This window comes from Anas platyrhynchos, chromosome 1, assembly GCF_047663525.1.
Source record: "Anas platyrhynchos isolate ZD024472 breed Pekin duck chromosome 1, IASCAAS_PekinDuck_T2T, whole genome shotgun sequence".
NCBI lineage: Eukaryota > Metazoa > Chordata > Aves > Anseriformes > Anatidae > Anas > Anas platyrhynchos.
The window spans coordinates 43593784-43620213 of NC_092587.1; the positions used below are offsets into that span (position 1 = coordinate 43593784).

General features: G+C 45.2%; 1 protein-coding gene across 2 annotated transcripts in view; it reads left to right on the forward strand.

Annotated features, from left to right (window-relative positions):
* Positions 1 to 26430, forward strand: part of GRIN2B (glutamate ionotropic receptor NMDA type subunit 2B) — a 200043-nt gene that overhangs the window by 9439 nt on the left and 164174 nt on the right. For both annotated transcript variants that reach the window (XM_021267270.4, XM_072035752.1), the window contains one exon: positions 25692 to 26120. In XM_021267270.4, the coding sequence (XP_021122945.1) occupies positions 25710 to 26120 (411 nt within the window). In that variant the 5' untranslated portion in view covers positions 25692 to 25709. The remainder of the gene's footprint in view (positions 1 to 25691; positions 26121 to 26430) is intronic.

Sequence of the window (26430 nt, forward strand, 5' to 3'; positions counted from 1 at the left end):
CTGCCTGCCTCACCAGGATCCACTGCTGGGAATAAGGTCCTGGAAATGCCTTCTGATTCTGGGGACAATTCTAAATCTTCAGTTTAGGGGGGCTTTTGGAGCCTGGGTGGTGAGAAAAGTGGCTCCAGTGATGTGTGGAAAAGTGTATGTATGCTGACAGCCATTCCAGGAGAAGGGTCGCTGCTGTGGATCTAGTTGTGCCAGATAATGCAGAATGTTAGTTAACTGCAAATGACTAGGGGATGTTTGTCACTGGACTCTGCTGATTAATGCATTTCAAGTCCGTTGTGGTGGAGGAAATGCGCACAAATGCGCTAGTTTGCAACTACTTGTACGTAGGCATGTGGTTGCGTGGAAAGCACGCAGGAGCGATCTGCACATCCCTGTGCCCCTCTCTCTTCTCCTCTATGTTTCTCTGGTATCGCTGGCTGCTGTAGTCACTGCCCTAAGCATCTCAGGGGAGATTCCCTCATGTCAGATGTGTTTCAGCAGAGTCAAGCTGAAACATCAGAGGCTGACAATCCCCAAAGGAGAGTCTAATGAAAGTGACAGAATGACGTAATTCGTTCTCTTAGTCTTTCCTCTCCAGCTCTTCATGTCTTTGGTACGACTTAAAATTTTCTTCTAATTTTATTACTGAACAAGTTAATATTATATTTAATTAGAAGTGCAAAGATAGCGTACTGAAACCTTGAAAGTCAAAGTATAGAAGCAGCTTGGATGTGGTCTGAGGTGCCACATATTCAAGTATGTTGAGAGGAAGCTTTTAAATTTCCATCTGGAAGTAACAAAGTGGTAAATGCCACAAAAGCATAAATGGAATCTTAGAAAAGACATTAAGATCGTTTCATTACGTGATGGGGGGCCTGTGCTCTAAACAGGAGGAGATAAAAGCTAAGTAGCTTAGAAAAATAGGATAGCTGTGGGATGGCTGCCTTGAAAGATATAGTGCTTCTGACAGAACGATCTCTCTGAATCCCTCGTTTGAAAGTTTGCAAAGAGTTATTATTTTCTGAAAAGTCGTCTTTTCTGAAAGTTTTGCAAGCATTCAAACCAGGGATTCAGAGTGAGCTGTGAGGATCGTGCTTCATTCCCTTTTAATTTGATCCGTTTCAATGGGAAGTAAAGGGTCTAAAAGGCTCTCTGAACCACAGGGATTGGGGAACTTTGCAGGAGCTAAATGCCTATGCCTCTGTGCTCTCTGAAGCAGGAGCTGCATGCCTGCAGTGGTGTCTGACATGATCAACTCTTTCTGTGCAATGCTTTTTTTTTTTTTTTTTTTTTTTTGACTGGAGGGAAGAATAACTTTCAAAGACCAGGAGGCATACAGTGGAAGATGACTGTTGGTTAATTACATACCTCACACTTTTTGTTAGGACGTTAAGGTGAAATTGTGTTCCTTGTTCACTGCTTCTTGGAGAGACCCCTGATTTCAGCTTGTGACGTCAGAAATAGTGATTAAGACTTTTGACACGAGAGGTTTGTAATGGAGCAAACATGGAAAAAAAAATGGATTTACTGCCCCACAGAAAAATATCAATTTCATAGATTTTGCTATTTCTGTGCCAAAATTAATTAGAGCGCTTGATATGTTTTCATTTAAAAACAAAATAAACAAAAAAACAAAAACACGAAACAAGACAAATAAAACACCAACAAGCAAAAAAAAAAAAAAAAAATGGAGAAAAGCACAGAATGCTTAGCAGCCTCGTAAGCAGAAAAGTGGCTGGGTTTTAGGTGATATGTTTCCGTTCTGCGCATTTTGGAGTGGGGACTTGTTCTAGCCAACTTGAGGACCTGGGCTCCTGGGTCCTCTGCAGTAATGCTTTCTCAGTTGGAACTTTTCCAGTTGGAGCTGTTCTACTTTATATAAATGCCTATTCATTGCGCTGGAGAAGGAGCGCTCTAAAGACTGGGTTGTGGAGGTAGTTTGTTTCTTTGGCCTGGTATAAAGTAATTACTTTATATGAAGGGAAATGACTTCAGTGTGAAAGAAATGGAGAAGCAGTCTCCATAGCCCAGAGGCTGTGGATTCCTCTGAGATATGGGAGACACAGGAGCTAATTACTCCTCCAAACTAGCAGTGCAAGTTTGTTCTTGTTATGCTTTGGGTGCATTTGTATTTTGCTATCACAACAAATTTTTTATTTTTATTTTTTTGCGTCCAGCTCCAGTGCTGACTCCAGGTGGGAGAAAATGTGATGGGAGGAGGTGAATTCCCAGGGAACCAAGACGTTATCCTCAAGCAATTGCTCTTAAACAAAGGATGAGGGATGAGAACTACAGAGACTCTGTGACAGGAAACCAGAGTTATTGAAAAATTTTCTCATTTCTATGATGTGCAGGCAGCTCTTTAAAGCTGTCTCTAGATCTTTAAAATCACTTGAGATTTTCATTCCTGCAGTTTGTATTCCTTAGTGTATCCCCTCTCGTTGTTCGTTATATGTTGGCTTTTATGAGCTTGGTGAGATATTTGACTTTTATATAGGAAGGGGAGTGTTTGCAAAGCTAAGGCTAACTGTGGGAGACTTATTTCCAGAGGTTCTCCATTGAGTCAGAGGAGAAAGAGCAGGGGGTGTCCTTTGAAGGGCAGCATAGAACAGGAGCCTGGTGGATGTGCTCCAGCTTGCTCTTTGGAGAAACTAATCTCTCTTGACTACAAAGACAGCTATGCGGGCAAGCTTTCTGAAGGACTTTAAGACAACGGTTTGATCTGTGTATGTGTGTGTTAAGGGTGTACTACTAGGTTGGGGGCTGGAAGGAGCATGAGCTGTATTAAATTAACCCTCTTTCACCACCCAGTTTGGAACAGTCAGGAGCCAGGAGGAATCAAAAGTCTACTAAACCTGGGTCCTATGCCGTGTATTTTTCCACTGTAAGAAAATTGGCTACTCGATAGTCCATCTCTTTTTGAATATGAAGGTTTGGAGATCCCTCAATCTGGTTCTGATGTTAATGGTTCCCAAATGTGATTTGAATTTTCAAGAAACAGTAATGTGTATATAACTGATTTGTTACTGGGCTGTGTGAACTGATCTCTGGACTCCTCTGACCTTAGCTTCAAGCCACAGAGTAGCAAGTTAGCAGGAGAGCTCCCTTGACGTGACCAGGTATCATAGGACTGGTCCTTGGCATCCCACAGAGAACTGTCCCTCAGGATGCTGTAGGAAAGTTAGGGAGAGATGGACAGGGCTTACTTCATCATTGGCCAATGCTTCCTGGGAGGGAGCTGGTATAAGAATAACATTTAATAATGCATCTTTGTACATCTCTGCCTGCATGTATTTAGAAGCAGTGTCTGTTTCCACCAAGGCAGATGTTTCATAAGAAAATATTGCTTGCATGATGAAGCATAAAAATTGAACAAAACAGAAAATTAGTGCTAAGGTTTGCCCCAGCAGTCTGTGTCCTCTTAAGTGCATAGGGTAATACAGATATCTGTGTATCTTCTTGGAAATAAGTCTTCCCTGATACTGTAGTTTGGCAGCTGTGGCAGAACAAGTTGTGATGTGTACCTACGGAAGGATTTAGCTGCAGACTGGAGACTGGACCCAATACCCCTTTGAAATTGGGTATAATCTTGGCATTGGCTCTGCTGAGGTCTGGACCAATTTTGGGTACCTGCTATGTGGTACTAGACACAAGTACCTTCAATATATATATATTTTTTTAATCAGCTTCATTTCAAAGTATTATTGTTTATAAACTCCTTTGTAGTTTTCATTTGAAGAGAATCTCAGTTATTGAAGTATTTTCTAGGCTGCTGTTTTGATGCCTGCAGTGAATGCCGTATAGATTCTTGATATTAGCTACATAGAGTGGCTGCTACGTCTTGTCTTTTGCATTTGATAATTTCCTTATTTTTTCAAGCATCATGTGGCATGATTTTTAGTGATAAGCAACAGATTCATCTATGTTTCTTTTGCTGTATAAATAATTGTATTTTCAGGACAATGTATTGGATTGTCTTTCCTGCAGTATAAAACAGCAGTAAGTATAGAATATGGTTGAGATTCAGTTTGGGGATCAGATTAAGTTGTGTCATGTTCCTTCCCCCAAATCCTCATGGACTGTGTCTGGAGGAGAAAAATCAATGACTGGTAAGAACTGCTTAAAATGGCTGTATTTGGCATCACTGTGTTTTCCGTTTGAACACAATCTGAGACTTTTAAAGCAACTTAATGGCATTTTCTTATAATCTGAATGACTTTGGAGGAACAACATAAAGGCATTTTAAATATTGTAGGACAAAACTTGCTGGAAAATCAAATAATTTGACTTTACCATCAGAGATCTAGAGGGAGAAGGAAAAATAAGGGTTTAAAGACCTAAATTCCCTTTAAAACTCCTCATTTCCTTTACTATAGAATGAAAGAATATTCAGTGAGATTGAAGAAAAGAGCAGAAAGAGTGTTTAGTCCAGTGCTACTCGTGAATATGATGAACTTACACCTTGTTTAGGTGAAGCCTGGGGTTTAGAGAAGTTCATATGCAAAAGAGTTATCTTGAACCTTGGTGTTACTGAAATATCATGTCTGTTATACCTGCTAAAAAAAATACAACTTGGATGAAAGAATCCAGAGGTACGCTGTCATTTCACTGAACAAACTAGCTATATAGAGAGAGCAAATCTTGAGTAGAAGCAGCAGGTTAGGCTGTGTCTCTTAATATTGCTGGAAATAAGATATTATATATTCATACCAGTAAGCAGAAAAACATACTGGGAAAGAGCTTTGCAACCTTGAGCACTACTTGCAGTATGCTGAGTGGATGAAGTTTTTTTGGTGCAAAACCAGAGGGCTTAGAGAAGATGTAATTGAGAATTGTCTCTTCTTGCTAAAGCAAGATGGTGAGAGCTGTTTTAAGATTTTTCTTGGCCATAGGCAGCTCCCAGGTGGCTGAAGCCAAGCTGACCTTCTCCATCCTGGCAGAGCTGGTCTAGTATATGCTGATCAGCATTTGGCAGAAAGTGCCCATCCTTGGTCTCTGCCAGAATCAGGTGGGTTGGCTGGAGGTCCTCTCCTCTAGATGCATGCATAAGTCTAGTCTCTGTTTTGGGCTAAAAGCATCCCTAGATCTTCTGACCTAGCCTCCTCCAAGGAGGACCCATTGGCTTCAAGTCAGTGCAAACTGTAGAGGTGAGAGTGTGCATCTGCACCCTCTTGCATTTTCTGGACATCCAAGGAATGGGTACTCTTTGTGGCTTTGTACTATTATTCAGTCCACTTGATTTTTTCCTCTGTTCAAACTGATCCTGTTACTTGTAGCTAAGATCTTTGCGATGGTGCTAAATGCTGTCATAAATCCAGCCAATTCACATGCTCTGTGGCTTTTCAAGTGATTTGAGTTGTGCTAAGCCTCTTCTCTCACTCCTTTCTGTTGGCAGATAAGATGGAGAAATTAAGCAAAAACTCCTCCTTGCTGCTGGTGTGGAGGAAGTAGGTTGACATGGGTCATGAGAAGAGGTGGTGGCAGATTTATGCACCTCCTTGGACTTTCACTGGCAGTAAATTGCACTCCGATCCTGGGAAAGCCTGGACCATGAGGGACGGAGAGAACTGGCTCATAAATTTCCCTGCACCAGCAGTATATATGCATGGGAGAGGGTAGGAGGGAGTTGCCGATGTGTTTTCCCCCCCCCCCCCCCCCCCCCCCCGTTTTTGTTGGGAGAGGGAGCCTGGTGCTGCAGCCTGCTTTGTGCAAGTAGGCAACCCTCCCTGCACCTAAGGACCTAGAGCAGAGGGGTGCAGGGACAAACAGAGGCACAGCAGCAAGGACCCCCTGCCTGCTTTGTTTAGAAACTGCTGAGCTGCAGCTGCCCTGTGGCCAGGGGAAGCAGGACTGTGCTGAGCAGCATCTCCCGCATGAAGCTAAACTGCCGCGGAGGCGATGCATCAATGCTGCCCTCACCTTCCCCTTGCTCCTCCATCCTCCTTTCCCCGCTCCTCCAGGTTGGAGACACACAGTTTGGTGCCATCCCCACCAGCTGGGGTGTTTTGCACAAACCTCACAGTTTGCATGAGTCTCATAGAAAGGCTTTGAAGAAGCCTTCTTCCCCCATCCTTTGGAATGAAGGAGGGGAGCCTTGACACATCCATTTAGGAAGCTAACGAACAGGTTACATAGGAAGGTGCTGTGCTGCTTTGAGGGTGCATACTGAGAAAGGCAGCATTTCTGCCTGCATGCTAGTGGCACATTTGCGTGATGCTGAAGTTGTACCTGCCCACTGCTCCCTGCTGCTCTTTCAGGGCTTTGCACAGCTCTCCAAGGGCTACTGTTTTTTTCTGAGAGCAGTGGGGCCTGATGCGAAACCCTCATGCAGTGACACGATGCTGATACGCTACGAAAGCCCAGCTGCAGCATCAGAAAACCCTTTGGCAGTTTTCGATGAGGGGCTGATGCTGAGGAGAGGTGTGTGAAAAATCCATATTGTCTTGTGAATTTAGGGATGCGCTGTGCCTTCATTCTGGTGACAAACCCCGTGCCTTTTCTTTGTGAGAGTATTTCCATTGGAAATCAAAGAGATTTGAGATATATAGCTGGCTAAGCAGTCATACCTCAGAATAGGATTTGGGGATTAGCAGAGTGGATAATAAATTGAATAGTAGGAGTTAAAATCAGACTGCACTCGTAAAGAAAGCAAAGATGAGAGGTACACCCCTGGAAAGCAGTAATGCCAGAAATGACGCTGGGGTTACACTGGTGAGCAAATGAGATATGGGCTCGCAATACAATGCGGCAGCAAAGAAGCTGATGTGATTTCTGGGTTGCATAAACAGAACTATTGCATCTTGGAGCAAGGAAATGTTTTCTACATGTTTATACTTGTGTTTAATACGCCTGGTCTGAACATACCTAGGCTATCGAGTTCATTTCTGGAGAACTCAGTGCCCCAAAGATGGCAGCAAATTAGAACAAATTCAGTGGAGCAACAAAAATGATTAAGATGCTGGAGGGATTGATCTAAGAGGGGAGATTAAAGTAACTAATTACATTTAGCTTGGCCAAATGACAATTAAAAGGGAGATGTGATGACTGCCTTAAAGTGTGTGCTTAAGAATGTAAACACTGCAGAGAGAGAAAGGGAGTGAGGAATCGTGGAGCACTGCTGCTTCAATGCCCGGTCTGCACGGCACGGGGAGCAGTGCAGGTGCCGAAGCAGAACCAGAGGAGAAGGAGCTGTAACCAAACAATAGCAGGAGAGCGAACATGAGCAAGCACTGAATAGACAGTATGGTCCCTGCTGTGCAATGTGGCAGAGGGTAAAGCACTGCTGGTGGTCTCAACAGAAGTAGCCTTGGGAGCTTTGCTGTAAGAGAAGAGGAGGGGAAGGATTCAGCATTCCCAAAAGAGTCCTCCCCATCCAATTTGCAGGGCACGGGGTGAAACTATCTGCATGTCCTTTTGGCTGCGATTACGCAGCATTGCATCTGTCTCAGGGTGTGGTTTCTTTAATAAAAGCCCTCCCAGCTTTCACAGGCTGGAGGGGGAGCAAGCCAAAGGGATGGGGTTAGATGCTGTCAGACACCAAGTCCTGTAGGAAAGTCTTTCAATGGCATGTTCGGTCTAGGGGAACAGCAGCTGTGGGTGGAAGCCTGACTGTCGGCAATCCAAAAAGGACTGTTATAAAAAGAGGACAGGGGCCAATTATTCTCTTTAGTCACTAAGGATAGATCTGGAAGTAAGTGGGCCTGTAGCTGAAGCTACAAAATGAGGATCCCTGTGAGAGAGAGCCTAAATGTTAGGTGGCACAGAGGCTAGGAGGGGAGTTGTGAATATAGATACCGGGGGTGACCGTAGACACCCACTTACAAGCAGATGACACAGGCATCAGGAAATCAATCTCATTTCAGCAAGGGGGTGGTGCCCAAACCAGCTGCTCTACCATGTAGGGCTCATCTAATTTCAGTGATTTTAGAGTATTTAAAAGGCTTTGGGGCTTGTAAACGAGCTGGTGCTATGGTGCTTTTTCTGTGCAGGTTATTTGTTTAGGACACGTTTGTTAATGTTTCTGTTTAATTATGTTTTTGTCTTTGGTGATGCATCTGTTTGAATGCTTCCTTTTGCAATGGAGGGATTACAGATGAAACGCACGCTTTTTACTAAAAAAAAAAAAAAGGCAACGAGAAACTAGTTCCAGTGAGAGTAGATTAGCTGTTCTTTTTCCCTTTTGGTGTGAACCTTTCTTGAGGTATGAAATAGCTTAATTAGCTTAAAGAAAAAAAAAAACTCTGTGCAGTAATATATCTCCTTGTTTTGACAAGCCCAGGAAAATATCAAAAAGCAGAAGCTCTTTTCACAGTGCTTCTCATGTAGTTGTACATAAGAATTCCTGCACATTTTCTCATAGAAAGTCCATTTTTTTCAGATGCCAGGTGGCTATTGCATGCCTGGAAATGTTAATTTCCTGAACTGCTTTTAAAAGTGAGCAGTGGGGAATCTCTGAGGGAAATGAAGAGGTGAGGATGAGAAGAAGAGCCACGCGTCTGCACAGCATCTCAGCTGGTGGCTCCAGTCTCTCTGGGTAAATGGCTCTGTCGTGCCTGATGTAAAGAGCATCACAAATTTATTCTTTTGTGATACCCGATTGGAGGGCTGTTTGTAAAATAAATGCTTCAGATTTGTTCCCTGTGTGACAGCGACTGTGTCCCAGTGACATAGCTAGTTCCTGGGCAATTTTAAGAAGGATTTCAAAGAGTGACAGGAACCCAGCATCAAGGAAACAGATTTTTGCTGTAAACTCAGAAGAGCACCTTTTTAAGGCAAAGGCTGAAGCACTGCAGGCAAGTGGGGTAATGCTGTCCTGGGCTATAGAGAAGACTAGTCTTGCGGTGTAGATAGGAGGCAGGTCAGAGGGATCCCATATCTGACTTTTCTATGGATTATTCATGGCGCTTATTCAGTTAATAAATAGCTGTTCTCATTAAAGTCGTTTCCCTTCCCTGCTCCAGCAATTTGTTCCTGCAGCAGTTTAGTGATGTCATGCTGTATCAGGCTGTCACTGACACAGCTGGAGTGCAGGCACCTCTCCTGCCAGTCCAGCTACAAGCAGTAGCCTCCTGTGAGCATGGCCAGATGGGGGCAGCCACATCTAAAACCATGGTAGCAGGGTTTGTCAGAGCCCATGGGCAAATTGCCCAGCATACGTGTTCGTCTGTGGGTTGGGATGAGGGACGTGCACACAGCAAAGCTGTGTTCTGAAGTCATGCTTTCTTTTGTGTTTGTGAGGTCCACGGGACTTTGGAGCTGATGATGCCATAGAAAAATACTTGCTCTTCAGTTGGTCTTGACTTGCAGAGCTCTATCCTTGGCATTCTTCAGTGGTTTGGCACTTTCTGAAAGAAATAAAGCAGGACCATTGTACAGAGCAGTAGAGCACTTCTCAAAGCATATTCTGATGAAGTCAGCTCCTTGAACAGCTGTGACATGGACAGGGAAGCAGCCAGAAATACAAAAAGGGAAATGTCATGGGAGACTCATGCTGGGGAATAGCGCTCTGTGATGGGGCTCTAGTCCTACAAGTAAGGAAGGTATTGGTGCTGTGTTACCTCCCAGGCTCCCAAGGCTCAGCAGCCAGTGTTAGATTTGCAGATGTCCTATGTGGTACAGGATTTTAGATACAGCCAAATCCTGTGCCCTTTGTGAAATAACCATGGGGCATGTTGCTCTCCTCTATACTTTTGTAATAACTTTTTACTACCTGTGTATATATTTATAGGTAATTCTATGTTTTTATCCTTTGGAAAGGTGGCTGCTGGGCTGGTGCAATTCATGACTTGTTAGTGCCAGTGCAGTGTCCACTCTGTGCCCAGAATCTGTAGGGTCTGTACAAAGAACCACACCCCTGTTGCCGGTGTGTTGGATGATGGTGAAGAACTTGGTCTGGGTCTCTATAGAGAAGAGCATCTTTATCTTTAAGTTAGCTTTGTAAAAATTAAGCTGTTATATCTGAAAAATAGTGAAGACTTAATTCCAAAAATGGATATGTATAAGCAATACGAGAGGATTAAGAAGAAATTCTTCCCCCCACCCTGAGTGTCTCAGAATGGCCAGAAGCCTCTGAGAAGAAGCTGGAGTGGGGCTGTGGTTTGAAAATGCAAAAGCTTTGCCTAGATGACATCCTTCTTCTTTGTGCAGCTCCAGAAAGGGGCTGTCTGGGAGCACAGACCCAGCTCGGGTACTGGCTTAGGGAGAGCAGAGCTGCCACAGACAGCAGCTGCTCTGGAGGTTGTGTATAGGGTGTCAGCAAGCAGGAATTGCCATGGATGCTCAAATGCATGTGTGTACATGCTCCTGCTAGCAGCCGGCTGTCCTGTTGTCCCCTTGCTGCGCTGCACTACTGGCTGATGAGGTTTTCTGCCCCAAAGGGCCACGTACCTGTGTGCACCCAGCCAGTCCTACTGTGCTCACGTGTGTGAGCACTGGGCAGCACCAATGTAGGGTGTTGCAACCTGCTACCTGCCTGACAGGAGGTAGAAGCTGATCGCTGGAGGCAACCATTGGTCTACTTCAGACTGGCTTCAGGAGCTACATGCAGGGAAGTACAGGCCATCAGAAATGCAACTTCAATGTACACACACTACTGTGTGACTTTATAGTGCTCGAGAGGCATGGACTTTATTGTATGAGATCTCTGAGCAATATCTTGTCATTTCTGAAGAAGATACTCATTATACCCACCTTCCATGTGTCCCTCAGCTTGCAGTGGGAGCCAAGGTACATAAACCGTGCCTTTCCCATACTCTTTTTCTCCTGGTTTTAAATATCCATCAACTTTTTTTTTTTTTTTTTTTTTTTTTTTTTTTTTTTTCCTCCTCCTTATGCAGTGCTGCTGGTAGGAAAAGCTGATGGCACCCAAGGTGAATCACTACATGTTGATGTATTTACTTTACCTGTTGCTCTGTGGAAGCCTGCGATCCAGACACGGAGGCTTTAACGGCTCCCTGCCAATCAGATTAAATATTTAGCAGCAATAGGTTCTGGGCATCACATTCCTGACAGTGTGTTTTCATGCATCATTTGCTGTAAACGTTGGGAGACTTTTAGCTACAGTTTGCAAAGTAGCTGCCTCTCCCTTCTCTCTACTATTTTCACTGTTCCTCTGACTTCACCCTCATTCTTGGCTCCAATTTCTCTGCCCTTCTGTGTCCTTTCCCCTGGCTTTTCCCCCCTCTTTCTTTAATCATTATTTGCTGCTGTGTGGTTGTGTATGCTGCACCTGGAATGGATGGCTGAGTGTGATAGAGTGGAAGCACTGACTGCATCCAGCTGAGCATTCCCACTTCAGAAAACCTAACATGACTGGAGGTGGGTGCAGGCTGATGGCATTCTGGGGAGTGGGTACCCCTTGAGCCAGGGAAGCACCCTGAGAACAAGGAAAAAGAAACCTTCTCCTTCATTCCTCTCTCCATCATACAGCTCTTCGTGTGTCAGCCAGTTTAGGGCTGTGACTATTGGGCAACCTCTTTTAGGTCCATTTCTGGATGAAAACTTAGAAGAGGGAATGGGCCCAGTCATCCAATGGGAAACACAGGCACATCCATCCCCTTTGGTGTCCCCCTGTTTCACCAGTGGTGGGCTTGCAGATTTCTGAGTCAGCTATGCCCACACAATTGGCTGACACTCATAGTATGGTGATGACGACCACCAAAACCAAAAATCCAGTCAAGATGGGGTCGGACAGGGGGGGGGGACAGCTCCAGCTGAGGTTTCCTATATGTGATTGTATTTTCTGTGCTGCCAGAGGTCTGCCTGCTGGAACACAGAAAGCACTGCAGAATGTGCAAGGACCTTCCTCCGGTTCCTTAAGCATGTTGGACAACCACAGGTTTCACTTGTACAACATACAGTTGTCTGGCCATCATTTGAACTTTCAGGCATGGTGTCTAAGGTGGTGGCCTAGAAGGGATGCTTGAAACGTGGATGAGCACCAGCACTGGCAATGGTTCTGAGATGATACTGGGGTGGAGAGGGTGAAGTCTGGGCTAGTGAGCTCCATGGGCTGGTACTCTGCATGTCTTCTGCTGCAGAGCCTTCTCTAGAACTTGCTCTTCACCCGTTGCTTGACGTGTTTTAATGCTGTTCAGATGGTTTGACTCATTATCCTGTTCCCTTCACTGGTACATACATATTTTTCTCTGTTCTTGCCACAAAACATGCTCCCTGTCTGAACGTGTCTTTGTAGCCCAAGGTTGCTGGTACACCCAGAAGCCCTGTAGAGGTGTGTGGTTCTCACCACCCCCCCACCCCCGATGTGTGATTGCTGCTTTGTAGCCCCTGCCTTCTCACACAGGTACCCAGCCCTGACTGCTCCAGCAGTCCTGCGCTGCCACTCCAGGAGACATTTACTGGTGTCAGGGCCAGGTTTTCCAGGAGGTCTTCTCTCCCCACCATGACCAGTTTCCAGCTATCTGGTGGACCATCATCCTCTTCATGTTTCTGTTGGCATGGGATGTGCCCTGTTCATGCCACTGTTTCTGTTGCACCATCTCATGTCTGAGGGTGCAAGGGAGATGACAGTCTCCTCATGGCCTCTCTGAAGGGATGGCTGGGGAGGTGCATTGCTCTGAAAGCTGACAAAATGGGATGTGTGTGCATGTTTATGAGGTTATTTTTGCTTATGAGAGAAGTGGTGGCCCTTCAGGTAGAAAGAAGAGGAGATTGGGCACATCAGACCAGAGTGGCTGGATAAGATGGCTCTTCTTTGCTCTGCTGCAAGTCACTGAAGCCTTTTTGGCTGGGAGCCTGCTGGGATGGGGAATGGCAGGCCAGGTGATTTGAAGCAGGTACATGAGCTTTTGGGAAGCTGCTTCAACAAAGAAGAGTGAAAGACACCTGTGAATTCTGTAAAGTGTCACAACTATTGATGAGCAAACCAGCCTGCTTCATTTCTTGTTTTATTTCTTTTTTTTTTTTTTTTCCTCCTCATTGCTCTGGGCCTCTCCAGTCCATTCCCCTGCATCTGGTGGCTTATTTCCCTACAGATGTCATCTTGGCAGTAACTCATGCCTGAGCACCTCCCCTGGGGAGTTTGTGCACTGCCTGAGTGCTTTTCTTTCCCTAATGTTAGGCCACCTGTTTTTTTTTTTTTTTTTTTTTTTTTTTTTTTTTTTCCCTGTATGTATGTATACTTTTAGGCCATTGCTCTTCATAAATAAAAATTGTAGCAGTGGGGGAACCTGTAAGGCAGATGGATCTGGAGAAGGTGGTCCTTTAGCCACATGGCAGAGCAGCCTGGGTAAATGATTTGGCCAGAGGGGCTGCACAGCTTGCCCACCAGCTCACCTCAACTCTGGGGCCAGGGGCTCAGCCATGGTCTCATATATACTCTGTTCTCTTTAGTTAGGAAAGGAGTAATAAACGTGTGCTGCGTTTAGTCTTGTTGAAATATTCCCAGCCTCTGGATGGGGTGGTGACAGGGCTGTGTGAGGATTTTGGTCAGGGAGGGTTATAGGATCCCAGAAGTCTTACAGACTCGGAAGATAAAGTACAAACCAGAGGAAAAGGATCCCAGAGAACCCAGGGGCAACACAGTCAAGTGGTAATGCATACGTAGCTTGTTTGTTGCAGTTTTTCTCTTTCTAGTTGAAAAACCTATGGAACGATAGATCCCTTCCAAGTTATCCAGTACCTCACAAAGGTGTTAAAACCCATGCAAGTGGTTTTAAAGCACTGCCACACCAGATCATCAGCTTTAAACCCCTTTGGCACAGGGGTGCATGGAAATAGTGCAGAAGTGTCTGTGAATTTTGCTCTATTTGGACATCTCTATGCTTATAAATCCATGTAGCTGCATGGAAAAATACCTCCTGGTTTGGAGAAGAGCTCTGGTCACAGTGTATTTCTTACGGGATGCCAAAGCAGGAACTGCCAGGGAGAGGCACGCAGGAAGCCAGCACGGCATCCAAGGGCTGATTTTATTTTTTCCCTTTCCATGGGACTTTGAGATGCTTGTTTCTAAGCATGGGGGCTTTGTCTTAGGTTTATCCAGTGTGCATGTACCTGGTCAGTGCTGGTCTTGCTGTATATGATGGGAGCCATGCTGTGACCCTACTGGGCTGCAGCTCAGCCCTGTGGCCTGGATGACCTGGTGTGCTTTCCCCACGCTATTGTAGGGGCTGGGTGGTATTTGCAGCCTGTAATCTTTGGCTGCCCAGGATGTCAATATTGGTACTGTCATATACAAACAAGGATGAGACCTAGCCAAAGACCCCAGCCTGCTTCTGACTGAATGTTTAAACCTAACTCTTGTATGGTGTTGCAACCTTGGGTTTGTACAAAAGCTTCTCATGAAACAGGACTGGCATCCCAGTGCTGATCCAGTGCTTCAGGAGAAGCAGTGTGAAAGCAGCTTTGCCACCATATCCATTAAATCTGCACCTCTTGGCAGAGTGGTGTCTCTGTCCCTGCTCCCGAAATAACCTTCTGCTGGCCCCCAGAATGGCAGAGAGGTTTGGGTTTCTGTCTCTAGGAAGCTGCATTTCCACAAGGAGTGACCTGGATATAAAAGGGATGAAATTCAATGTTGTCTCCACCAAACCTGTTGGATTCCTCTCCTGGCCCCTGGGGCTTCATAGTGTTTGTGGGGTGCTTTCACTTACAGCCTGGTCTGAAGCTGTGGGCCCTTTGAATTACATCTGAGGACTTCTCTATGAATCCCAGATTTCTGGGACTTCTGATGTTGTAGCCCCAGATGGGTCTCTGAGTCTTCAGGCTCGCTGGTGTAAGACCAGGATTTTTGTTTAGGAGGGGATTAGAGCTCCCAGGACTTTCCAGCCATACTATACAAGCTGGGTGACTCTGCTCTGGTACCTTCCCCGGGTCTGTTAAACCCAGGGTCTGAGGACCTCCACTTCTGAGACCCCCAGGAAAGAGATCTTGTACTTTGAGTTTCTGTAAGTGTATTAAGACTGAGACGGGCCTTACCTTTTGCACAGTCCAGGAGCTGCTGGAACCAGACTCCTTGGATCTCTGGCAGACCCCCAGGGCAGATCTGTTGATGAAACAGGTGTTCAGGTTTGGATTAAAGGTGCCAGAAGGATGGCACCTGGTGCCCCAAAGAGTTGCATCTTGACACCAAACCCCAGATGCTGGTTGCCCACTGCAGCTCTGCTTTGCTCTCCAAAGCTCTACTTAGCTCTTGCTCTTCCTTGCCTGGCCCGGAAGCTGCTCTGGAGTAGGTGAAAATATATCATGAGTTGAGATAATTTCATGAGAACAGGCTTAACAAACCAGCGTTTGCTGACAATGTGTTGTTTCCTCAGAAACCACTGATCAGCAGTATTTTGCAGTTTGAGTTAATGTGGCAAAGTCGATATTGAGTATCAAGGGTTTTGCTTGGAAACCAATAACTATTTATGGTATTACAGCAATTCCTTTCTCTCTGCTCCTAGCTAAACTAGGATTTATTGTCCTGAAGATCTTGGACAGACAGGTTTTAATACACTCTCTTGGGATCCTGTGAGTAATGTTGGGTATGATCTCACAAGAAGACATTGCTGCCTTCAGGGAAGTGCAATGGAAAGCAATAATAATAATCTTGACTCCTGTAGCTTGTATCACTTGAGAGCCAAAAGTACTTTAAATACAATAAATAATTAAACCTTCTAGCTCTGTGAAGCAGAGAAGATGCATCTCTGTCTTTCTGATGAGAAGACTAAGGCAAAGGGCTGAGGAAGAAAACAATTGTGTTTACACTTTCAAAAAATGCTTATTGATTTTGGATGGTTGTGTAAGGGATTAGAACCAGGTTTCACTTGTTTTGGTTCGTTCCCTCCATGCTTTTAAGATTTAAAACAGATACCTAACAGTGTGAATGCAAGTGAGATAAGAGGTACCATGGATGGATCAAAAATATAGCAGTGCTTAGAGCGAGGAATGGAGTGACTGTGGGAGCCATGGAGGACGAAATATAGATTAGAGATAAGTGATGGATGGATGCAGAAAGCTGAGTAGGATAACAGACTTGGGCATGCATTGTAGATTAAAGGAAGTTTATGGGGATATTGAAATTCTGGATTTTCTTTTTATACTTAAGCCCCTTTATGGTGTTCTAAAAGTGTAAACTGACCTTAAAACATAAGTAACTCAGCTATGCTTTTTCATGGGATGAATTTTTATTTACTGATAGTATATTCTTTACTGTGACCATTATTTGGTTTTGGAGGTTATTCCTTCTTGCTCTTTCTGCCAATGTTTCTTTTTTTTCTTTCTCCCTGCTCCAAATGTAACCTATAGTAACTTATGTATAAAAAGATGTGGCCCAAGGGAGTGGAGCTGCACCTTGAGGAAGCTGGTGATGGAGCTAGGCTGGGAGGAGGAATTTGCAGGTACATCCTTGTATGCATTGTGGAGGAATGAATAGCTAGGTGAGCTGCTGGGAAAGGGGGCTGAAATACCAAGCATGAATGAATTTGACAAGCTGGAGAAAAGAGAAGAGAGGAATCTGGTGGGAAAAGATGCATGGAAATGGCATTCATTCAACTCAGCCAAATCTAATCTGCTTTCTTGTGCTGGATTGGGCCTTCCTATTCTTTCAGCATCAACAGTCACTGATGAGCTGTGGTCCAGATGTGGCTTTTCTTGTAGTTTTTGTCACTGCAACTCCATAAATATGATGGACTGCTGAGCAGAGGAAGAGGTCAGTGACTGCTGGGCTGGGTCCCTCCAGCCAGGAAAGCTTTCTGGATGCTATTGATTGAAGGTCTCTGTAAGACGAATTGGCCATGACCCGTCATACAATTGCAGGCGCTGCATGGTCTGGTGCACCGCACTAATGTAGTGTGAAAACATATTGCATCCAGTGGCTTGATGGCTGGTGCCTTACTGGTTGTTGAACTGAGGGAGAGAAATACAAGGAAAAGGGAGACCATGGGGTGGGACAAGTGAAGAGGGAAAGGAAGGAACAGGGAAAGGAGAGTGAAAATGAGGCCACCAAAAAAAATTGTAACTTGCAATTGTCAATTCCACTTTCATTCTGACTTTAGTATTTATTTGTAAGGATCAGGTTTTTCTAAAGGGATGAGTGATTTTTAAGATACTACTGGGGTGGGAACGTACAACTCCAAGCATCTTGCATGGCGTTCTTTCTGGTGTCACACATTGGGTTTCCCCCCTGTTACTTCTCCTGCGTAAAGTTTGTTTTGCTTTTTTTTTTTTTTTTTTAAAGTAGCAATAACAGGAACAGAAAAATTCTTTACTGAGAATCAGAATGAGGAAAAGGGAAGACACGACTTCACCAAGGGAGAGGCAATTATAAAGAAGCAGACCTGAGAACAAAGTTATCTGAGTACTCATCCATCCTTTCTAGTGGCCTTACCAGAGCCAGTTCTCAATCACTTTTGGCTCTGATCACTGTGGTCTACCTTTTTGCCCCTCTCAACTTCCAATTAATTTCCTGGCTCATTTCACGAGCAAGGCTGACCTTATTGCAGGGTCACTTAGTGACAAAACCCCGCTTTCCACAGTGCTGCATACCAGTGTAAATCACGAGGTCATGAAGCTCCTGAGAGATGCTGGCAGTCTGCAAAACATGTACCAGTGCCCATCAGTGTCTAGCGCTGTGGCTTTGCCCCAGACCAGCTCACAAAAACACAATTCCCACTCTCCACACCTCTGCCTTCATGTAGCAGCTACTTTGACACTCTCACATCTTGATGTTTCAGGCATCAACGGCCTTTTCTGCTGTTCCTGCTGTCTGTGACACCTTTATGAGGGCCCGATCAGGTCTGGTGAGCTCTGGCACACTGTTTAAGATTTGCTACGATGGTGCCACAAGCAGCAGAAACAGTGCAGGGAGTTTCTCCTAGATTGCCCTTGCTGCATGGTCTTCACGCACCCATGAAGATCTTTTCTAAGAGACAGGCTGGTTAATGCTTTAAAGCTTTGCCCACTGTCATACATTATATCTGAGGAGATTGTCAACACACTAGATGGCTGAATCTAAAGTGCAGGTGTAGTTTAAGGCTGTATGTGGCATCCAAAGACTCAGTATCACATCAAGAGACAGTCTTAAGTAGCCCATGGGATTTCAGCTTTGGCATGGTGTTTGGCAGTTGCCTTCAGCAGACAGCAGCCTTCACCTGCCTGCTCTGTCTTTGCCTTTAAGAAAGGGGAATGAACAGGGACTGAATGCAGTGCATGAGGGAATCTGCGGAATGGAAAATCTTTCCATCCTTGACAGTAAACACTTTTTCCTTTTCTTTTAAACTTTTTGAAATTCAGTGTCACAATCTGCCAATGTACGTAAAATGCAGAGTTTATTGGAAAACCTCAAATTAATACAGCAAGTAATCAGAAATGCAGAGGATGTGTTTCTCCAAACCATCTAACCAGAGTTAAAGGTGTGTTTTTTTCATGGTTATTAATGGATTGGAGTTATTTAAATCCCTAGCTCTTGGAAATCCTAGTCTTTAATGTACTCAGGTTGTTAATATGCTGTTGATTTCTGCTTGGAAATGAAAAGTGGAAGCAGAGAATTAAGAAAGAAAGGAAGGGATTGCAGCATGGGTCACCAACTTGTTCCAGCTGGATTTATTTGGCAAAACTGGTGTTGTTCTGGGTGCAGCATTCTGCTGTATGTTTAAACCTAGCTTCCCTCTGTCCTGCGCGCCAGGAGGCAAAGCTGCTTTTAACCATGCTGAAATCCCTTTGGAGGGGCTATGTACACAGAGATGCATCCCTTGCTTTGGATGATTTGCTCTGAGCCTGAGATGGGGCAGGCAATGGTCGGAAGTGGGAAACTGCATGGTAAAGAGACCTTGAAAGACTTGAAAGCCCTGTTTGAACTGGACCATGCATGGAGCGGCAGCTGACCGCTCCAGGTGGTAAGGACCGTTCCTCCTCTCTGGCAGGAGGGCTGGTCTTGTCCCTCTGAACTTGTCCAAGTGGGGTGCTGGGGGTGAGATCCTGGCAGGGGAGGGATGGCTCCAGCCTGGCTCCGCCAGTCAAGCTTGTTGAGAGCGATGGCTGTGCCAAGCCTCTCTGCCCTGGCATTTAGAAATTGGCACCGGGCAATGCCAGACTGACCTGCTGTCTCTCTTAATGGCTTTTGTGTGTGTTACACTGGCTCCTGCTGCTCTGCACTTGTATGCCAGGCTGGGGAAGCAGGTCAGGCTTTCTGCTGCTCTCCCTGGCCCGGCTGCTACCTTCCTCCTCCCTCCCTCATCCTGCTGAGGGCCCAAGGGGGCTCAGCTTAAGAGGGACACAAACACAGCTGAACTTCTGCTGCAGCAGACGAAAGTCCCAAGGGGTGATCAGATAACCATCTTACTAGCGTTTTCAGGGTGGAAATGGTGAGTCAAGAGGGAGAAATTGTTTAGGCTGAACGAAGGAGATATTGAAGTAACAGGATAGCTGAGCAAAGGGAAAATTTAGGCTGAGTTTAGAGAAACACTTCTAAATGTGATCCTTGGAGTCATCTTCTAGTGGTGGTAATCCTATTGTTTGAGTTGTTTCAGGGCAGGTAGTGTGCTAAAGCAGATGCTGCAGACAGCGATACTGAAGTGACTGGGGGAAGGGCAAGACTATTAAGCAGAGGATTTTCACGTGTAATTTCTCTGAATCACTTGATGTTGGACTCAACAGAAGCTCAGAGGCTGTGGCTGTATCAGCTATCCCCGTGATATGTAAAATATGTGGGTGGGAGGAAGTGGGAAGGACACTGGGAATTTACCCTTGGGCAAGCTTACAATAATGAGACACAGTTCTTAATCTGTTGGGAATGATTTGGGTCTAATTGATGATCAAAGTGTTCCTTGTACCGCCTCAAGTGTAGGGAGAGAACTACTCTTCTCCTTTATGTGGGGCAGGAAAAGGGGAAGTGCTTTTTGAACCTTATCCTTGGATAGACCTGTTGAATGGATAGACCTAAACAGAAGCAATTTAGGCTTTGGAGATGGGAAGGAGTAAATATGTGATCTATGGGATGAATCTGACACTGTCCAGGCCAGGGAGGAGTTTGTACCTGGTTTAATAAAGAACAAACAGGTTAAAAGAAAATAAATTGTGAATAGAACTGAGCCTACATACCACTTTTCTCCTGGGGGATGGCAAGGGAATTCAGTCAGAGTCACTATAATGGACCCTTCTGGTTCAGGTGCTGTATTGCTCTTTCATTCATCATTGGACACGGAACTTTCTGATACCTGTAGACTGCCATATTACTACTCTGAATGTGTGGATATTTTCCTGCAGTGTCATTCATTCTGTTTATCAGCACCTGAAGTGTGCAGGTGCTTCCAGGACACATCTTTTGTGCCCCAGATTCATCCTCATCTTTGTCTCTGTTTACAAAGTTCCTGGAACAACAGGGACACGAGCCAGAAGATTTATGCGCACTTATGTCACCTACCTGGTGAGCAGTAATATGTGGCACAGCAGCGCAGGAGCTGTCAGTGTACAAATAGCCTGGGCTGAAGCTGTGGTAGGACAATGCAGCATTAGGAAGGGAGGAGTGCTTCTTCAGAGGTAGACTACATGCAGTGTGTTTGGACTGGGGAGGTGGCATTAACCATAAGAGTGGGATGCTGTCCTAAGTTGAAACCGGATTGCCAAAGATCAGTGAGTTGGAGAAGCTTGGGTGTAAATTAGTGTTTTATTTACAGCCTAGTGTTTTTATTTACAGCCTTAAACCCCAGCTTTTAGGAGTAACAGTTTATGGAGTTTAAATCAATCCTACACCTTACATGGGTCTTCTCAGCTCCTGCAGCTTACCCGCAAGACAGGTAGCAGACCAAAACTGCAGTCTTCTGCAGTTAATTAACACAGAAATAGTGCTCTCTGGTCCAGACATACAGGTATTTTCTTGCCAGACAGCCCAGTAACTTGTCTAGTGCAATGTTAACTTCCCTACGGCTCCTAGTGCGCTGTGCTGTTCCCTGGTGGTGTGTTGGATACAGGGCACAAAACACCTGCTAGCTTTCTAGAGTATCTCACAGCTGAGGTGTAGTTCTTCCTACCTCCAACTAGGGCTGGAAATGTGATGGTTGGTTTCTGATTCATTGTCCAACAATGTTCAGACTGTAACACTGGAGATGGTAGGACAACTGTAGGTAGTAGCTCAGCCATGGGTATGGCGGTAAGTATTGGAATTGGGCTAGTGATTAGGGGTAAGGGTAGGGTTGACAGTTAGCATTACAGTTGGGACAGATGCAAAACTAGCTGTTGAATTCAGATTCTGTGGCTTGAAGTCCTTTAACTGTGACCTCATTAGAGCTCCCAGTAGGCAGAGTCCAGAAAGCACTCTGGTATGAACCTCCTCATGGCTCCTCAGGAAAGGCTGCAAGTTGTAGGTGACACTGTTCTTCCTCCAGCGCAGAGCCCACATCCCTACAAAGTTCCCTTCATACTGCTGATGCTGTTCAGCCTCCTATCTCAACCATTGTCTTCCTCCTTACTAGGAAAGTTGCCTTTAAGGCAGCTTTTAGTCTGAGGCTACAGCATTACAGAACTTCCTTTCTTTTTGCTATGTTTAGCTTGGTAGTGGGGTTCTGGGGCTTGCAAATACCCTCCCAGGGGGCTACTGCATGTTGCTGCCCATCTGGCAAGGCTGCAGCGGAGGCACCAGCATCAATACACAACAGAAACGACCACAAGCTCCTGAGACTAGCCCACCTTCTGCCTCAGTTTCTTTATCCCACCTAAAGATTGTCTTGCCTTGCTGTACGCTGAGCAGCACTTTATTTACAGTTTGCCTGGCTGAATGCACAGTGACCTATTTGTGTACTTTCGGTATTTTGAAATATAGCCCAGAAATATCTCTAAATGCTGAGCTGTATTTTTGCCTGTGCAGCCTAATAATTTTCTATTAATACTTATCTTAGATATGATCCACATAAAATGCAGTGTCAAATAAGGTTCTCGTGATATTTTAAAGCAATCTAACCTTTGGTCCTGGCCAAATTCCAATCTGAATAATTACTGTCTGACTACCTACATTTCTCTTGCATTTTCAGTTGGGAAAGTTAACTCTCCCTCCTCGTTTTTACAGTGATTGTGTAACACTGCTCTGCAGCATTAAGTAGATGCTGCATTCCTCTACAATGGTGGATGTGTTTTATTGGTAAGTAAAATGAGATTATAGAGGTATAATGGTTTTACAGGCATGTTTATACCTAAATATAGATATGTCTGTGAAACCACTTTGTCTAATATCCCTGACATATATTGTATACCAGCGAGCAAGGGAGAATATAACAGTGTGGAGTAATGTGTGAAAGATGTTACTGGCCAGACTGGAGTTTAGGAATTGCCGAATTGTTTTGGAGTGGCAAAAGCACAGAAAAGCCTCCCAGACACTATGCTGCCCCACATCACCAGCAAGGGAAAAAACTACTCATGTAAAATATTTTGTCATAAAACATCATAGCCCACTTTTAAAGTCATTCTTGACCGGTGAAATTTGTCTATGAATATTGAAGTTTCTTGAAACAACTAGTGGCAAATTTCCTGTTTTACAACTGCAAGCTTGTCATGTACTTATGAATTTCTCAATGTGAATTTGCAAATCCTCACTGGATAAAAGAAGACAGCCCTCAAGGAGGGTCCCTAGTGTTTCCTTGTTTGGATGTCTCAAACTTCTGCGCTTAAACATTGCCAAAATTAATGGATAAAACTTGCTGCTGTGTATGCAAAAACACCTTCTCACAGTAGTTATGGGGTCACTTTAGTCTTACAATAAGTCTGCAGTTGTGTACCCCTTTACTTTACTAGCATACATTCAAAAAGGGCTGATAGTGAGCCAGACTAAGGGAGAAAGGAGAGGTGGGGTTGATACCCAGATGCCCGTTCCTATCTCCAACAGCCTGCACTTAAGCAGCATACCTCTATGTTGTGAACCTGCTGCTGCCTTGTGGGAGTGTGCTGGGGCTGATTGGTGGAGCTAATGGGGTTCCCCCAGCCATGTTTTTGGTGTGATTTATTGGCATTCTGCCTTGTCACATCCCTGCATCCTGTCCTGCCAGGGGCCCAGTCTGAACCTGGTACCTGTAATTGCTGCAGATGGATGCTGGCTCCTGGCATATGGGCCATCCGTGTTCCTCAAACATGTAGCGAGCATGACAGAGAACTCGTATATGAGCAAGAGACAGAGGAAAAGTGCCTTGGGTGGTTGGGTGGACACCGGCATCTCTCTTCCTGCTCTTGGAGAGGGCTCATGGCCAAGGTTCTGAAGTGGAGGGAGATGCCAGGTCAGCTGTGGAGGCACTGATGACTTCTTCAGATTAGATTTTTCGTAGGCCTAGCTGCTCCCTGTGTCTCTGGCTGAAGGCTGGATATCTGGTGGTGCTTTACAGGGAACCCCATCATCTTGTATTGAAGAGAAGATCTGTCTGGGGGGCACGTCCCCTGAGCCAGACATGCAGTAGGTTGGCACTTAAGTGCTCTTCAGGATCTGTGCTCTCATCTGCTGGCCCTTGAAGGTAGATGCTAGAGATTTATTGGCTTTGGTGCAAGTGAAGAGAAGGGAACGGGTTTCTTGGCCAGCATTTTTTCCTGTGGGAGAAGTCTGTATTTGGGTGTGAAAGCAGACAGCTGCCTCATTTGCCTGCATAGCTCCTGCATTGCTGCTCTCTGAGCCCTGTGTTGGAAGGCCCTGTAAAGTATTCCTGGTGGGAGAGGGGCTAGGAAAAATCTACACTCTGCTCCCTGGGCATCACAGCTAGCCATTGCCTAACCAAGCATAATATACAGTGTGAGACTCTGCAGAGAGATCGCAGGAGACATATTTTAAAGAGAGCAAATATAGCATTAAAGGGACTGAGCAAGAGAGTGAGAGACAGCGAGCGTATAGAGTGCATTAAAGTTAATAAAGCATTGCAGGAGTAGGGACTGCATTTCACTGTGAAGGAATTTAATTTAGTGACTCGTAATTGGAGGATAACAGTCCTGCTGGAATGAAGTTAGCTGTTCATTTTGCCAAACTCTTGAAGTCCCTTGGTTCTTGTGAGCGTCTCTCAGAAAGTGGATCCGTCAGAGTTTAGAATCGATTGCTGCTTCGTACCCGTGGTTCCTTTCAGCCTCCTAAGTGGATTTGGTTCCTCCGGTGCATATTTATTATCTATTTTATTATGTGGTTATTTATCTGGTAATAATAATGCAGGATACATTCTCTCTGCTTAGCATGGCAATGAGGAAGCAGGCACTGAGCCTCTGTGTTCTCCTGGGCAGGGCACGATGGAGTCCCTTGTGCCCTTTTTCTGGGGGTGACTGGCATTCGGTGGGCTTGTTGGATGGACTTCCAACTTCCCCCAAAAACCCTGCTGTTTTTGTCCCTGCTGCTGCAGCTTGCTACCCACTTGACGTGCAGCAGTGAAGGGTATGGAAGGTTCCAGTTTCTTGGTCCCCAAGATTAGAGGATCAGTGATGTAGTGCAAAGAAATGCAGGGCAGGTGTGTTTATTCTAAGTGTATCTGGCTGTTGATGAGCAGATTTATGGGCATGAAGAGCTGATAGAAAGTCTTTTCTAGTTTGAAATGCCTGGCATCTTCCTGGGACAGCAAAGTGGCCCTGGATGGGCGTGCTGAGCAGTGCTGCCTCTCACAGGACTGCCACTGCTCTGTTTGTGTCCCCAGACCAGGAGGATTTTGATAATGTTTACTCCTCATAGGTACTGCAAGTGTTAATTCATTAGTGTCTGTGAAGTGCCTTGAGGATGAAAAGAGCTGTGGAAATGTGAGGTATTATTAAAACAAGACTGAGTAAAGAAAGAGCTAGGAACAATCCCACAGGGAGCTGTCCTGCTCAGGCAGGGGCTGGAGAGATGACCTCATTGGGTTTTTCCATTTCTGCTGTTGTGATTACAAAATAAAGTGGGTGTGTTCAGGGAGAAGATCCCTGTAACATCCCTGGCTGTGATAGCTGATGGTGAACCTTTATGAGCTCTCTGTTTTTTTCTCCTTTTTAGCAAAAAGACTTGGCATGTGAGTCTTGAAGGGAATGTGTTCCCCATGTTACGCTGGTCCATTTTTAGCTGTGAACATTAGGAAAATTTGTGTTCTTGGCATTTTAAAAAGAAATGGATGTTGTGTTGGTGAAAGGCATATGACTAATGAACCACTAAGGACTGGAGCAGTGTGTATTCCTTTAGTAGGCAGGCTGCATGCAATGCATACACAGAGTAACTCACTCCCACATCCATCTAATGGCCTTGACAATTGTCCTCACTTTATTCTAGAGGCACTGTGCTGAGAAAGTAAAAGGGTATCCTGTCTGCCTGGTCCCTTCAGCTTCTCTGCTATACCTCCAGCTGAAGGCCAAACTGATCACAAGCATCAATAATTCCTTTGTGTTGAGGGCAAGCATTTAGACATGGGCTTGACATAAGCAATTAGTTTCATGAAGATAGCTGAACAGCCGTCAAAGGACAATTCTCAATCAGTTTTGACTTTGGTCTCGGTGTGACATGGGACCTGAGAGATGACATGATCCCATCTTCTGCTGACAGCTGTTCTCTGAGGTGACTCCAAACTCTGAGGTAGAGACTGGGACTCAGTTTGAGTCCCTCTGACTATTTAATAGAGCTCTGAATGCAGCTGAAGGACTGGGCATTGAGCAAGAAGGGCTAGTGGGAGGATGGCAGCGGCTGAGGAGGATCGATGGATCTGCCTTGAAGGGTTGAGTGCGTGATTGACTTATCAATTAATCACTTTCTTTCTCTCACTGTCCCCCATTCCTTTTATTTCTCCTTTGTTTAGGGAGTGTAAGATCCGAAGATGAGGCCCAGGGTGGAGTGCTACTCTCCAAAGTTTTGGCTGGTGCTGGCAGTCCTCGCGACAACAGGGAGCGGGGCCCATGCCCAGAAAAGCCACCCGAGCATTGGCATTGCAGTCATCCTGGTGGGGACCTCAGACGAAGTGGCCATCAAAGATGCACACGAGAAAGATGACTTCCACCACCTCTCAGTGGTGCCCCGGGTGGAGCTGGTGGCCATGAATGAGACAGATCCCAAGAGCATCATCACCCGCATCTGTGACCTCATGTCAGATCGGAAGATTCAAGGGGTGGTATTTGCTGATGACACAGACCAGGAAGCCATTGCTCAGATCCTGGACTTCATCTCTGCCCAGACCCTCACTCCCATCCTGGGCATCCATGGAGGCTCCTCTATGATCATGGCAGATAAGGTAAATTGAACTTCTGTTGTAAACCCGCAGATTGAAACTTAAAACAGAGAGAACTATCTGAGTCTGTGATCCTCAGGTGGAGTCTCCTGGGGCAGAAGGGCTAGGGGATTAGAGAGACTCAGATTCAAAGAGAGATTAAAAGAGCTAACTGTGTGTAACACTGCTGAGAAGAGCCTATTAATCATGTGGAATTATCTGCAACAGAGGAAAAACCAAGAAGGGAAAGGAGCAGATAGAAGAGAGCTGCAAAAGAATGAGCTCTCTTCTTCCTTAAGAAGTGTAAAGAGCCTCTGACAATTCTGTTATTTTT